The following is a 14,769-nucleotide window of genomic DNA, read 5'->3' as shown; positions in this document are numbered from 1 at the left end:
CCATTTTAAGAAAGCAACCGACAACAGCTACGCAAGGTTCCACTATATAGGTTCCACGTTCTGCTTGCAACGCACGTGGAGTAGGGAAACGCGGTTCTATAAACGTTGAAGTACGGCGCATCGATTAACGCGCGTCTTCGCCGTACGGCAGCGTTCGCATCGAGACGCCCGGTTTGGAGCAGTGGAACGCGGGAAATTTAGAATGATTTGAGCAAACATTTGGCGTCTTTACCTTGGGAGGAGCGCGACGCAAGAGGAACAACATGAGAGGTGAGCGGTAAAGCGAAGGGAGGCATTTACTTCGCAAAAGCCGATAAAGACTATCGTCTTTTGACGGCATTTGCAACGAAAGGAGCAGATACGCGGCCAATTTTTTATGCCAGCGTCAAAGCGTACTACGCGTTAATTAATAATAAGGGTTCTAATTATTTATTTCTGTTCACTAAATAAAAACTTTCAATTTCGAGATACATTAGAAACCATGTTTCTCTATGGTTCACAGCCATAAAAAAGTAACAGATTTCTACGCCCTTTCCCCACCTCGGAATTTCCAAAAATGAAAATGCCCGGGAACGAACGGCGTTGCTCCATTTCCAGATGATGCTTCCGCATTTCAGGGGTAAGCTCCTTATGGGCGCTCGGGCTGTCGGCTTCTCATGACGGCGACGTCTCCTGTCGTCGTTGGCGTTGCTTGTAGCCATGGTACTAGAACACTGGTACACTCATTTTCCAACGTCTCGCGCTACAACGCTTCGTGCTTAAAAGACAACAAACTTTTCAGCCAAGCTGTACACCTCTACCCTCCAACGGTTTCATCTCCGTGGGCAAAAACGCCAAGGAGCCACACACTGCACACTGCATGTGCACAGTGCATGCTGTGCATGCTGTGCATGTGAACACTGCACACTGAGCGCTGCACCCTGCATGCACACTGAATTTACACACTGCATGCTTCGCCCGTCCCAAATTTCACGTTACTGGTGATGGCCCGGGCTTTTTCTACATTTCACACTATGTTGCTGCAGAACAGTAATAGTCCAAGGAGAGATGGAAATGCATACGTGTACAATGTCATCATGTTACCATATAACCTTAGAAGTGCCGAAGGAACTTCCCGAACATCATTTAAGCTCACTGCCACCGTACAGGGGAACAAAAGCTTAAGAACACTTGTCACCAGTGCCAGCTTGTCACCAGTGCCAGTAACGCGACCATTTGTGAGGCTTTGTGCTTCCGCACACGTAATCATGACCTCTGCGTTTTGTGCTTGCTCTTGTAGCAAATAGCGCGTGGATTGTCCGCTATTGCAGGTTCCTCGGCGAGAACAAGAGGGCCATTGTGCCCTTCAGCTACCTGCCCTTCGGCGAAGGCCCGCGGCAGTGCATCGGCATGAGGTTCGCCCTGCTGACCGTCAAGCTGTGCCTCTTCCACGTGCTCTCCCGATTCTCCTTCGAACCCTGCCCCGAGACTGCGGTAAGGCGCCACCGTCAGCACGCGCGGTTGGCTATCCCTCCCTCTGCCCCGTAGGTCGCCCTCGCCACAGCGCTCTACAATCACCAGTTGAAGTTACAGAGCGAGAGAACTCAGCGAATGAGGAAGCCCAACGGCTGTTTTGATTAAAAAGTGCGTGTGAGCAGAAACAACGCGCAAGGCATGAATGGCTCAATGCGCCTGCGCAGACGCTCATTTTCATTCAAATTTGACGCTCGGCCACGTTATTCATCAAATTCGAACTCTAGGCCGCTTCGATTGGTAACTGTGGACCTCTGTGGTGAAGACGTCCTGGGGGCACTTCTTAGAGCGTAGGTGAGGCAGGTCTTCTAACGCGGGGAAGCGATCTCACCAGCATCATACATTTTGAAGCGCACCATGGCGCCTCACCCCAAACATGGTCTAGTCAGACTTGCGTCCAAACTACCGTGGTCAAACCCCGAACCGCATCCACTTGAAATCAGGCGACGCAGGCCAAAAACGTGTTCCCGACTGTGTGTAAGCGCAGTGCTGCACTCTGTAATGGAAACAGGTCCATTCATAAAGCCAGAATGACCACCTGCTCCTATATTTCTGAAACAGGCTCCGACCCAAGCGGACTCGATGGTGTTAAAGTGGGGCTTTGAGAACTTACTTGGAAGCTCTATTCGAAGTAATGGCTGCGGCTAGCTGAACATTGTCAGCCTGAAATTTCACGCCAGAAATTGTGCCCTGCTCTACTGAAATTCATTTTTCAAATGTGGAACCGCTTACGGTGCTAATGCCCTGTCGTTCGTTTAAAACTAGGTGTGGCAGTGTCATCTCTTTCAGCTAGCGCTCAGCGCGGCGCTAGCGACCTTAAACTGAGCTAAACACCCAGAGTTCGAGCCGCGAGCCAGACCGCAGCCGAGAATAATTCCACGGAGTACCTCCTAGAACCTTTCGACTCCCTTCGTCGGTACAAATATTGGCTGCTTTTTTGTGTGTGACATCCCTATACTTTCAGAGAATACTCACTCGAACTTTGGCTACCTGGAAAATGTCAAGAAAAAAGAAAATGTCTAGAAAAAAGAAAATGTCTAGAACAAAATGTCAAATTTCTTGCTGGATAGTTGCGTTCCATAAAAATCAGCGGCACCCGTGCCTCGTCGTTGCCGAACCTTACAGGGCCGATTATATGTTCCAGTCATTAACAGTATGTAGAAGAGCTTGTGGTTTATCCTTCGATCTTACGTTTGAATGGGCAACCAAAGCAACGTCTATATTACCCCGTATACGTTCAGCCGCTACTTGCTTTTCCCGAAGCAGCAGAACGTTACCTGCGTAGTCACTACTGACGAGCTTCACACGGCAAGAATAAGAAAATTGTGGTTGATCCCTCTTTCATGGGAATCGGTAAAACACGAAAGTGAAAGGTTCCTTCACAGGAGCAGTTGACGGAACCTCCTTCATGTGCGAATTGGGTTCGCGACCCTGATCCCGCCAGGCGAGGTGGCTACGTAACGCAAGAAACAGAAAAATAACCGGTTTATTCCGGTACAACAAAACCAATAATGACATGCACAGAAACAACAGCTTGAAACACAAAACGGCCACGAGAACAACGCGGCAGTGGAGGGCGCTTCGATTCCCGCGCGTCCTCCGTACACGAAGGTAGTAGTGGTAGTAGAACGTTTATTGTGAGAAAAAAGGGGAAAGGGGTCAGTGGGAAAAGCTGAGAGGGAGTTCATGGGTGGGGCCCGACGTCCAGGGCTCCAGATGCAACGGCTCCCACCTTGGCTCTCTGGATCAGACGTAGCTGATCTTCGAGAGATGAGCTGGTAGTTGACGAGAGTGTAAAGTTGGGCTTGCTTGTGATGCATTCTTGTAGGCAAAGCGCGAGGCAGACACAGGACGTGAGAAGAGATGGGACGAGGACCAGCGCCGAGCATGGCGCTCGTCCTCGTCCCATCTCTTCTCACGTCCTGTGTCTGCCTCGCGCTTTGCCTACAAGAGCTGGTAAGGCCTGCCTCCCATGTCCCGATAGGATTAATCTGTATACTATTGTTTTTCTGGAGCCAGATGCACGGGCACGCCCACGTTGCGTGAAATAGCGTGGCTATCTCTCCGCATTTTGTGCACGCTTCTTGGAAGGAATTGGGGAACATTTGTGCCAGTCGTGATTGATGTGGGTACGTGTTTGTTTGTATTTGCCTTAGGATTTGAGCTTCTATAGCATTTTTTCCTTGTGTCGTGTAAGAAAGGTACTTCTCTTCTGCCTAATAAGTAAATGACTTTCGCCATATTTTTCGGGGAGGTGGGTGCGATAAGCGTGATCGTCAGGTGTGCGGAGTGTGAGTTCACGCCCTGCCTTCTCCGCTGCTTCATTACCCTCCAGTCCTTCGTGTCCGGGACACCACGTGATATTGTATTTTTTCTCCAGTTCAAGTGGAAGAACGTTTTTGAGGTGTTTTGGTATCCTTCCTGCGGTAAGGTTCAATACTGCTCTCTTGGTGTCTGTGATTATGCTCAGACGTCTGCTCGTCTTTTTGCCGAGTCGAATTGCCATGAGGATGGCAGCAGTCTCCGATTCTTCTGTGTTTGACTGTCTAATTGTCATACAATCTTGCAGAGCTCCCTTGAAATCTGTGACGACTAGTGTGCGTTGGTTTTGTCACATGTCCCAGCATCCGTATAGACCGGGTTTTCAGGATCCTTGAATTCTTTCTGAGGTATTTGACTCTTGCTTGCCTTCTGTCTTTGTGTGCAGTGGGGTCCATGCGCTACTTCGCTTCGCCTCTCCTTGATGGCAGCACCATCTGAATAAGTCGTAGGGAAGGATATAAAGCGCGGTAGTAAACTGTTGACGTCTGAGTTCATAGCGCAGTTGCAGAACGCATCGTACCTACCGTTGCAGCGAGAGGCGAGAGAGTTCGTGGGCTCGAATCCGAGCGTTGTCCCGTCAATGACACTTTTTCTGGCGACGTCACTTCAGTGACGGATATTGTCATGTAGACAAAGAGGACCCAGCAGTCCTAAAGGAAAAACAAGTTTATTGGAGCGAACCTGTGCTCCCCTAACAACTCAAATAATACACAGGCGGCCAAGCAGCAGTCAACAAAGTGACGTGCGAGGCGAATCTCGGCGAATCGAATGGCGCAGCGTCTGCTCTGCAGGCTTCTATCTTTCGGCGCAAGTGTTTCTGGAACCGTCGATTTACATCCAGAACATTTTAGATCAAAGAAGATTATTCTGGGCTTAGTGACGTTAGGGTGAAACAGTCTGCTTATCTCAATGAGATAGCGCGTGCGGAATAAAAATAAAGAATTGAAGACGGCTTTGGTCTGGGCACACATTTTTATTTATTTATTTGTTTACAAGTACCTTGCAGGCCCACTGTGTAGGGCATTGAGTAAGGGGGGCAGAAAAAGAAAAAGTACACGTTTGTCTCGAATATACAGGAGTAATGCGTCAAAATTACTAACAACAAGGAAACAGTGCAGCAAAAATAAAATACATAAACCAGCATATCGCTTCAAAAAGAAAGTAGAATGCACAAAGAAATAGTGTAGTAAAATAGAATACATAAGTCAGCATATCGCGACAAAAAGTAGAATGCAGTTTACAAATGATACAGGATGCGCAATGAAAATGGCTAAAACTTTGAGAAAAGGTAAGGAAGTCAAGAAGATAGGTACCGTAACTTTTTAGCGAAAGCATGTTGACAATATAAGATAAGAATTCAATCAACAACAAAGAAAAACGAATCGCAAAACGTGGTTTTTAGAAATTAACGGCGTACTGCACGCACCATACATATACAAAAACAAAAACAGACTATTGAATTATGAGACTATCAAGATAGATGTAAGAGTAACTTTCGACGGAACGAATCGAGGTTAGTGTCAGATGCTATGTTATCAGGGAGGGCATTCCATAACCTGATTGCACTGGGCAATGCGGATGCGTTAAAAGAATTTGTTTTCCCATATATACGCGAGAAACTAAATCGGTTGTACAATCTATTTGATAAGTAGGGGGATCGTAGAATGGGTAGCCTGGTTATTTTACTGGTGTGTACGTATTTGTGAAAGAGGCATAAGAGAGCGATGTTGCGGCGAGTGACTAAGAGTTGAAGCGAATGATCCTTTTTAAGTTGTGTTACACTGGAGCCGTAATCGTAATTGCGGGAAATGAAACGGACAGCCCTGTTTTGAATTGCTTCGACCATATTTATAAGGTAGTTGGGGTGAGGTGACCAGACTGCAGAGGCGAATTCAAGTTGGGGCCGGACAAATGTTTCGTAGGCTAATTTGCGGATGTTAGACGGAGTAGAACGTAGGTTACGGCGTAGGTATCCTAAAGATCTTGAGGCACTGGCGCAGATGTTAGTGATGTGAGTGGCCCATGAAAGGTTATGGGTGAGATGAACTCCGAGGTATTTGTAGGTGGACACCTGCGCAAGCACTTCATTGTTTATGCGGTAAGAGAACACAGACGGGTCATGCAGACGACTAAAGGGGATTGTTTTACATTTGGATGCGTTTAACGTCATTTGCCATGCATCACACCATTTGTTAACTAGGTCAAGGTTTTTCTGTAAGGTATAATGGTCATCAACGTTTTTAATAGGTTGGTATATTATGCAATCATCGGCAAATATGCGTATGCAGGATGTTAGGCCCTTTGCCAAGTCGTTAATATAGATGAGAAACAGAAGTGGAGCAAGGACGCTGCCCTGCGGCACCCCAGAGGTTACATAAGAAACAGGTGACGAGTCGTTATCGATGACAGTGAATTGTTTACGGAGTGCTAGAAAATTCCGAATCCATGATAAGGTTAGCGAATCTAATTGGATAGCAGATAATTTGGAAATTAGGCGGCAATGAGGTACGCGGTCAAAAGCTTTTGAAAAGTCTAAAAAAATGCAGTCTGTCTGTAGATTGTTATTCATATTAGTGTGAAGATCAGTTGTGAATTCAAGTAATTGCGTTTCGCATGACCAACCCTTCCTAAACCCATGCTGATTAGGAGAAAAGAAATGGTTTGTTTCAAGGTGGTTGAATACATGGGAGGCGATGATGTGCTCCAGAAGTTTGCAACAAATGGATGTAAGTGAAATGGGGCGGTAATTTTGCGGCAAATGTTTGTCTCGAGATTTAAAAATAGGTATTACTTTGGCAATTTTCCAGTCATCTGGTAATTTACCAGACGCTATTGATTGCTGGAAAATGAGGCACAATATTTTACTTGTAATGGGAATGGTATTTTTTAGTATTTTGGAATTAATATCATCAACGCCGGCTGAGCTGGACACCTTCAACTTATTTATGAGGCATGCAATACCTTCGATGGTGATTTCGATGGGCTGCATGTATTGGTAGTCATACTCCGGCACGTCAGGAAGAGTAGATTGATCTTCCTGAGTGAATATGGAAGTGAAAAATGTATTAAAGGCAGAGCAGCATTGACTGTTTGGAAGAGGTTCTTGGTTATCATCATATAGAATTATACGGTTAGTGTCACGACGACAAGATATCTCCCCCCAGAACTTTTTAGGATTACTTTTTAGAAGAGAACAGAGGTCTTTTGAAAAATACTTAGATTTGGCAGAGCGTATTGCAAAGCAGTACTCCACCAAACATTGCTTGTAAGTGTTCCAAGAAGTGAGTGTGCGTAGGCGTTTAGCTTTTTGGTACAGACGTTTTTTCCTATTTCTTAGCTGGCTGAGCGATTTAGTGAACCAGGGGTTAGTTTTGTCATTAGAAATGGAAATCAAGGGAACGTACTGGTTAATCAGGGCGATCATCTGTTCACGAAAAAGTACCCAGTTATCCTGCACGCAACGGTTATGAAAAGAGGGCAGGAAGACCTGATCGAAGAATATTTCAAGGTTATTGTTTATTTCTGCGTAGTTAGCTTTATTGTAATCTCTAATTTTTTTGGTAGTTTTACCCGCGAAAGTCGAAGGAAATTTAAGAGTTATTTCAAGAAGTCTGTGGTCACTGAACCCTTCATGGTGTAGAACTTCTGCGACAGTTTCAGGTGCTCTGGTTAATACTAGGTCTAAAATGTTGCTTCCACGGGTAGGTTCAGTGACGACCTGTATAAGGTTAAAGTCGAGCGTTAGGCTGATAAATTCGTTAGATGCGTTACAAGGGGAATACAGAAGCTTCCAGTCTATCAGCGGTAAATTAAAATCACCAAAAAGAAAGATACTTTCTGTTTTACACAAAGAAATAGCATCGTCAACACTTTTCCGCAGTTCAACGTTGAAAGAACTATTTGCGTCAGGAGGGCGGTAACAGTTCCCGATTAAAACAATATCATTAGGGCTAGGTTTGCATGCTACCCAGATAATCTCAAGTGTGAACCTGGTGTCAATAATGTAGGACGATAGTGTTTTCTTAATTCCCAGAAGAACGCCACCACCTCTTCTGTCAGTGCGATCTTTCCGGTAAATGTTAAAGGCGTTACTGTTAGGCAAGAGTTCGCTATCATTAATTTCGGGGTGCAGCCACGTCTCAGTAAGCACAAGAACGTCTGATTTGTTATCGTCGACAAGAGAACCAACTTCTTCTCGCTTAGGCATCAGGCTTCGGATGTTTGTGAAAGTAAAACACAATGAAGTTGTGTTAGAAACTGGATTATCGCGGTGGCGGTCTTTATTGCACATGTTATTTCTGTTCGTGACATAGGCTTGCGTAGTGCATGCACGATTCTTGAGCTATCTCGTCGATAGAACTACTTCGTTAGTAGCGCTATCAATGACATAGGTTTTTTTGTCGATGCGCAGAGAGTCGACGGCTAGATAGAATTTGACATTTTGGGTTTTGGCGAAGTCGTACAACTTTTTTCTTTTTTGTCTGGTAGCTAATGAGAAATCTTCGCTGATTGAAAAAGTCGTCCCTTTAAGTTTTCGCGCAGAGGAGAGAACTTCCTGTTTATCTTTGAAGAACGTGAATTTAGCAATTACATAACAGACATTACCCCCCCCCCTCTAAGAGTGCGTCGACCCGATGCAAAAATAAAAGACAGTCCGAACAAACAAAAAAGTCCGTCATCTAGCATAGTAAGGTTTCAAGCGAACCACGTGGACGACTTTGGGCCGCGTGCGTTGTCGTGATGTTCCATCGGGGATCACCTCGTAGGTAAGTTGGCCTACACGTCGTAGAATTTGTTAGGGTCCGAAATACCGTCGCAGAAGCTTCTCACTTAGTCCGCGTCGACGGACGGGAGTCAAAACCCAAACACGATAGCCTGGGTGATAGTCGGCGTCTCGGCGTCGGAGGTTGTAGCGCCCGGCATCCACCAGCTGCTGGTCCGTTGTACGAACTCGAGCGAGCTGGCGGGACTCCTCCGCACGTTGAAGGTATCCTTGGACGTCGGCGTTGAGGTCGTCGTCTTCTACATACGGAAGCATGGCGTCGAGCATCGTAGTCGGCCGTCTTCCGTAGACAAGCTCGAACGGCTTCATCTGCGTAGTTTCCTGGATAGCCGTGTTGTACGCAAAGGTGACATACGGCAGCACTTCGTCCCAAGTCTTATGTTCAACGTCGACGTACATTGACAGCATATCCGCGATTGTCTTTTTCACACGTTCTGTTAGTCCTTTCGTTTGGGGTGGTACGCCGTCGTTCTTCGGTGATCCGTGTTTCTGCAGCGTAATATTCCTTGCATCAGCTCCGCAGTAAAGGCCGTTGCGCGGTCCGTGATTAGGACTTCCGGGGCTCCATGTCGCGCACAACTTGGCTTATGAAGAACTTTGCGACTTCTTGTGCAGTCCCCCTCGGAAGAGCGGGGGTCTCTGTGTAGCGTGTCATGTAGTCTGTCGCTAACGACAATCCACTTGTTTTAGGATCGGGATGTAGGGAACGGGCCAGAAGGTCCATTCCAATCTGTTGGAAGGGCCTAGATGAAACGGCGATAGGCTAGAGGCAGAAGTCCGGCGGGTCGCGTCGGTGGCGTTTTTCGTCGCTGGCAGTCACGGCAGCTCCGGACGTAGTGGGTGACGTCAGACGCGGGGCCAGTAGTACCTCACCTCGAATTTTCCAATAGCGCAAGCTGTGCCGAGATCTCCGGAACACGGGTCGTCGTGGCACGCTTCCAAAATTTCGTCACGTAGGTACGCGGGGATGACAAAAAGGTGATTAGTCCTCGTTCCGGGGCTGAAATTCGTCTTCACGAGGACGGATTTTCTCAGGCTGACTGCTGGTAAGCTTCGTTTGAAGGTCCTAGGAACGGCAACGTTGCATCCCTCGAGGTAGTCGATTATGACGCGTAACTCGGGGTCGGAACGCTGTTGGGCGGCTAGGTAGCTCTCCGTCACGATTCCGAAGAATGCGCTGTCTTTATCAGAGTCTTGTGGTGGCGGGTCAACGGGGGCGCAGGACAGGCAGTCGGCGTCGGAGTGTTTCCTGCCGGAGTTACAGACTACTGTAACGCCGAATTCTTGCAGGCGCAAGCTCCACCTACCAAGGCGGCCAGAGGGGACCTTCAAATTTGCGAGCCAACACAGCGATGGTGGTTTGTCGCAACCTTGAACGGTCTTCCATACACGTATGGGCCAAATTTCGACATGCCCCATATAATCGCGAGGCACTCTTTCTGAGAGGCTGAGTACTTTCTTTCTCCCTTGGACAGACCACGGCTGGCATAGGGGCTTCCTTTTTCGCACCCGCTTTGCTTTTGTACGAGGACGGCACCCAAACCTATCTCACTGGCGGCCGTGTGCATTTCCGTTTCGAGTTTTCGTCGAAATGCGCGAGCACGGGCGGGCTTTGCAGGCATTGTTGCAGTTCGCAGAATGCTTTTTCTTGGGCATTTTCCAAACTTAAAGGGGTGCTATCTCTGCAATGTAGCTCTGCAATGCCGGTGAAGTTCGCGACGAAGCGCCGGTAGTATGCGCATAGTCCAAGAAATCTCCGCACGCCCTTCTTATCTTTCGGTCTTGGGAAGTTCGCTATGGCGGAAGTTTTCGCCGGGTCAGGCCGGACTCCCGCGGCGTTGACGACATGGCCGAAAATTTTGAGTTCCTCGTACGCGAAGCGGCACGTTTCAGGATTCAGCGTTGACCCCGACGTACGGATGACCTCGAGTACAGACTCCAACCTTGCAAGGTGTTCGTCGAAAGTCCGGGAGAATACCACAACATCGTCGAGGTATAAGAGGCAGTTGTGCTACTTCCGGCCAGCTAGCACCGTGTCCATGACTTGTTGAAACGTTGCTGGCGCCGTGCACAGCCCAAGCGGAATCACCTTAAACTCGTATAGGCCGTCCGGGGTTTGTGGGATTCTACATTTCACACACTAGTTATTTCCCACCCCGCTTCCATCCGCGCTCAGCAAACATGCCTTGCGAGCGCCGGCTGCGGACGGGTCCGTTGTTTGCGGAGACAAAGGCAGAAGGCGGTGAGGGCAAAACATCAATGGCAGCATTTATTGCAAAGTGCGAATCAAATACGCTCATACAGACTGATTTGGTGATTTTGTTCAGTTGCCGGAAGTCAACGCAAAACCTCAATGTGCCGTCTTTTTTCTTCACCAGTACGAAATCATCATCAGCAGCAGGCCGAGCGGTCGTGTTCCAAACGTGGTCCCGCTTTAATGCTAATTAACGAGTCGAAATTAATTGGTATCGGAAAGTTTTTAGTTCCAGAAGATTTGGGAGGTCATCGCGCACACGTCGATACCGGAATTATTCAGAAGGTACGATTTCTTCGAATCTTTTTGGCGATTGTTTTCTCCGTTCGGAGCTAAGCCTAACCGATTCGGAACGCCATACATGGCGTTGATAGGCAGCTAGGCCTAACGCCGCTACAGATGGCTGAAGCAGAAATGATGCCCACAGAGACCGAGGAGTCAGGGATCCTCACCACTGACGACACGGGACGGATGTGTGTAGAGGTCACTGGAGAGGAAATGACATCGGACAATCAAGGACAGAAAGCAGGCTGGACATTTGCAAGGAAGGCAGCGGCAGCAGCTACGATGGCAGCAAGGCTTAACACTTACCTACCGAGAGAGGATGGCAAAATTATAGTAAGACCGCGTGGTGGACTGTGCGTGGCGAAGACCCCGCTCCCGGCCATCGAAACAGCTATCACTAAGGCAGCAGGCATACCCATAATCGATACGGAGCAAGACGCTTTCGTGGCAAACAAGGAGCAGAACATTATCATCGTGAGTACACCAGACCATGCCCGGGAATGCAAATATTCGATGATTAAGGCGATCGAGATCAGCGGAAAGAGGTACGAGGTGAGGGCGTACGCGACGGTACCGGAGGGCACGACGAAGGGCGTTATACGAAACACGCCGCTCGATCACTCGCAAGAGACGATTTTAGCCAAGCTGATCACGGATAGGAACCCAACGGTTATAGGAGCTAGGAGAATCGGCAACACCCCAACCATCATTGTCGCCTTCGAAGGAGAACGGGTACCAAGACAAGTGTATTACGGTTCCAGTATCCTACAGTGCAGCTTATACCGAAAGCACTTCGATTTCTGCACGACGTGTCCAAAACGACGCTGGGAAAGGGGAATCTACGAAGCGGTCCGCCACACCGAACAACCAAAAGGCAAGCCAAGACAAGGCGACACAAAATGAAGTGGATGTACTCCGCAAAGAGAACGCGCAGTTACGCAGAACAATCGAAAGCATGGCTGAACAGATCAAAATGATTAGTCAGCAGCTACAAGCTCAACAGGTACAACAGGCAAGTCAGATTCGAGAACTGCAGCAAGGGCAACAAGAACAGCTACAAAAACGGCCGCATCAAGTGCTGGAGGAGCAGCAAGCCGAGCCGATGAATGAAGACGTGGTAACTAACGGAAAGAAGCAACAAGCAGCAGGGGCCCCGAAACCATTACCTAAGAGAAGGGCCATCGAAAGCTTAAAGGAACGCAAACTAGTAGACAGGGTGGACAAGTTCGAAGACACGGTGGCAAGCCTAGTACAGTCGATCAACAGCTTCAAGAAACAGATCCGCGAAGATTTCGTGGAAACAGTTAGGCAAAGTGTGGAAACGATCATACAACAGAATGTTACGCCGTCCCTGCAGCAGAATATCAGCACGACCGTCCAGCAATACGTGCCGCCAGTGGTACAGCAGCACATGGCTGCAGCCGTACAACAAATAAGAGTCGAATTAGGCCTCAGTCCTGCTGCCGTACCACAGATAAGAGATGAGGTACACCTTAGCATGTCACCATGGACAGGAACACCCCAAGCGCAGTAGATGACAAAACCCTGGTCATCTGGCAGTGGAACTGCCACGGTTTTCATAGCAAGAAGGCATTACTCCAGGTCCAAATCATGCAGTCAACCAGAAAGCCAGACAGACTAGTACTACAAAAGACCCTAAACGAGGACGTACGGTTACCGGGATACAGGGTGCACGCCTGTTCTCCGAGTCGAGCAATCAACGGCTCAGGAAGAGGAATATGTACCTTGATAAGGAAAGGAATATTATATGAAGAAAGGGAAGGTCTGAAGAAATCATCGGCCGAGCACATCATCACAGAAGTGGTCATCGGAAAGAAGTGGAAACAGAGTATATACATCCTCAACGTATACAGCAGCCCGAGCAACCACAGACAGCGATTCAAAACTCTCATGAGTAAGGTCAGCAAAATGGCAGGACACAACGCCAACCTCATTGTTTGCGGTGACTTCAATGCTCATCACAGGGAGTGGGGATACGACGAGAGTCCGATGAAGGGAAGAGACCTCCTGGAGGCCACCCAAGAAGAAAGCCTAATCCTAATCACAAACCCCGCACAACCAACGCGAACCGGCTCCATAAGAGATAGAGACACAACGCCAGACCTTACTTTCGTCAGGGTTACCAGCAATAGCAGACTTCCAACATGGTCCAATACAGGCCTAGATCTTGGCAGCGACCATTACATTTTAGAAATAAGGGCCCCGTCGAAGAGAAGCCGCTCGAGAAGCGAATACACAAGCTGACGGATTCGGATCTCTATCGCACCCTGTTACCGGGGGATGAAGAAATCCAAGACATAGACGCGTGGACAAGTAAAATATTGGAAAGCGCCAAGGCTGCAACTAAGGAAATCGAAACGGTACTGGAGATTGAGAAAACCGACAACCGCCTAGCACACATGATAGAAGCGAAGCTATCCATCCACAAGAGGTGGAAACAGCAACGTAACAACAGAAAGGTAACAAAGGTAACAACAACAACGTAACATCAACCGTGCAATCCAAAAACACTGCACTGCGCTCTGCCGACAGAGATCTGTGGACAGAGATCTGCAATGCAGCAGATGGTCAACTACATGTGGGTAAGACGTGGGCGTTACTGCGTCACCTGCTGGACGAGACTAGAACCAAGTCTCGCCAACGTCACAACTTAAGCTAAGTGTTGAACAAGGCAATAAGAGAGCTAGGGCAGGAAGAGATGTACAAGCAGATTGGTAACAAATATCTACCGGCCAACCCCGAGGAAAGCCACCCCGACTCTGGGAACCGGCCAACGACAAGCTAGACACGGACATTGAAGTCTGGGAGGTTCGCACGGCGGTTCAGGAATTGAACTGCCGGTCAGCAGCCGGTCCGGACCGAGTGACAAACAAGGTGCTCAAACACTTCAGCGAACCGGCGATAGCCAGCCTTACGGCCCTGTTCAACAGGTGCCGGAAAGAATGCAAACTACCAAAATAATGGAAAACAGCAAAGACCATTTTAATCCCAAAGCCAGGCAAGCCACTCGGCATTGAGAACTTACGCCCAATCTCCCTGACATCGTGCGTGGGGAAGGTGGTGGAACACGTTCTCATGAATCGATGGCAAACGTACCTAGAGGAGAACAACCTATATCCGGATTCTATGCTCGGTTTCAGAAGCAAATTGAGCACTCAAGACGCTATGATACAAATCAAGGCTGAAATCATTGACAACAAGACCAAGGACAACCAGGCTATACTTGGACTGGATTTGCAGAGTGCCTTCGACAAAGTGAAGCACTCTGCAATCCTTTCCCAGATATGCGCCCTACGGATGGGAACACGGACGTACAACTACGTACGCGACTTCCTCTCGGAGCGCACCGCACAGATACAAGCAGGTGACCACACCCTCGAAGAAAGGAAGCTAGGAAGTGTAGGAACTCCCCAAGGGTCGGTGATTTCACCGTTACTCTTCAACCTTGTCATGATTGGCGTCGCAAGACGACTGGAAACAGTACCAGAAGTGAGACATACGATATAAGCGGATGATATTACACTATGGGTGCCAGGTGGATGCGACGGCCACATCGAATCCTCCCTGCAACAAGCTGTAGAATCCATAGAAG

General features: G+C 48.2%; 1 protein-coding gene across 2 annotated transcripts in view; it reads left to right on the top strand.

Annotated features, from left to right (window-relative positions):
• Positions 1-14,769, top strand: part of LOC144164991 (cytochrome P450 3A16-like) — a 199,170-nt gene that overhangs the window by 148,398 nt on the left and 36,003 nt on the right. For both annotated transcript variants that reach the window (XM_077695174.1, XM_077695172.1), the window contains one exon: positions 1,311-1,473. In XM_077695174.1, the coding sequence (XP_077551300.1) occupies positions 1,311-1,473 (163 nt within the window). The remainder of the gene's footprint in view (positions 1-1,310; positions 1,474-14,769) is intronic.

The sequence above is a fragment of the Haemaphysalis longicornis genome, unplaced genomic scaffold (genome assembly GCF_048455015.1).
Source record: "Haemaphysalis longicornis isolate Haplotype H1 unplaced genomic scaffold, Haemaphysalis longicornis Haplotype H1 scaffold_14, whole genome shotgun sequence".
In the NCBI taxonomy this organism is placed as follows: domain Eukaryota; kingdom Metazoa; phylum Arthropoda; class Arachnida; order Ixodida; family Ixodidae; genus Haemaphysalis; species Haemaphysalis longicornis.
This window is presented reverse-complemented; position numbering and strand designations above follow the sequence as displayed.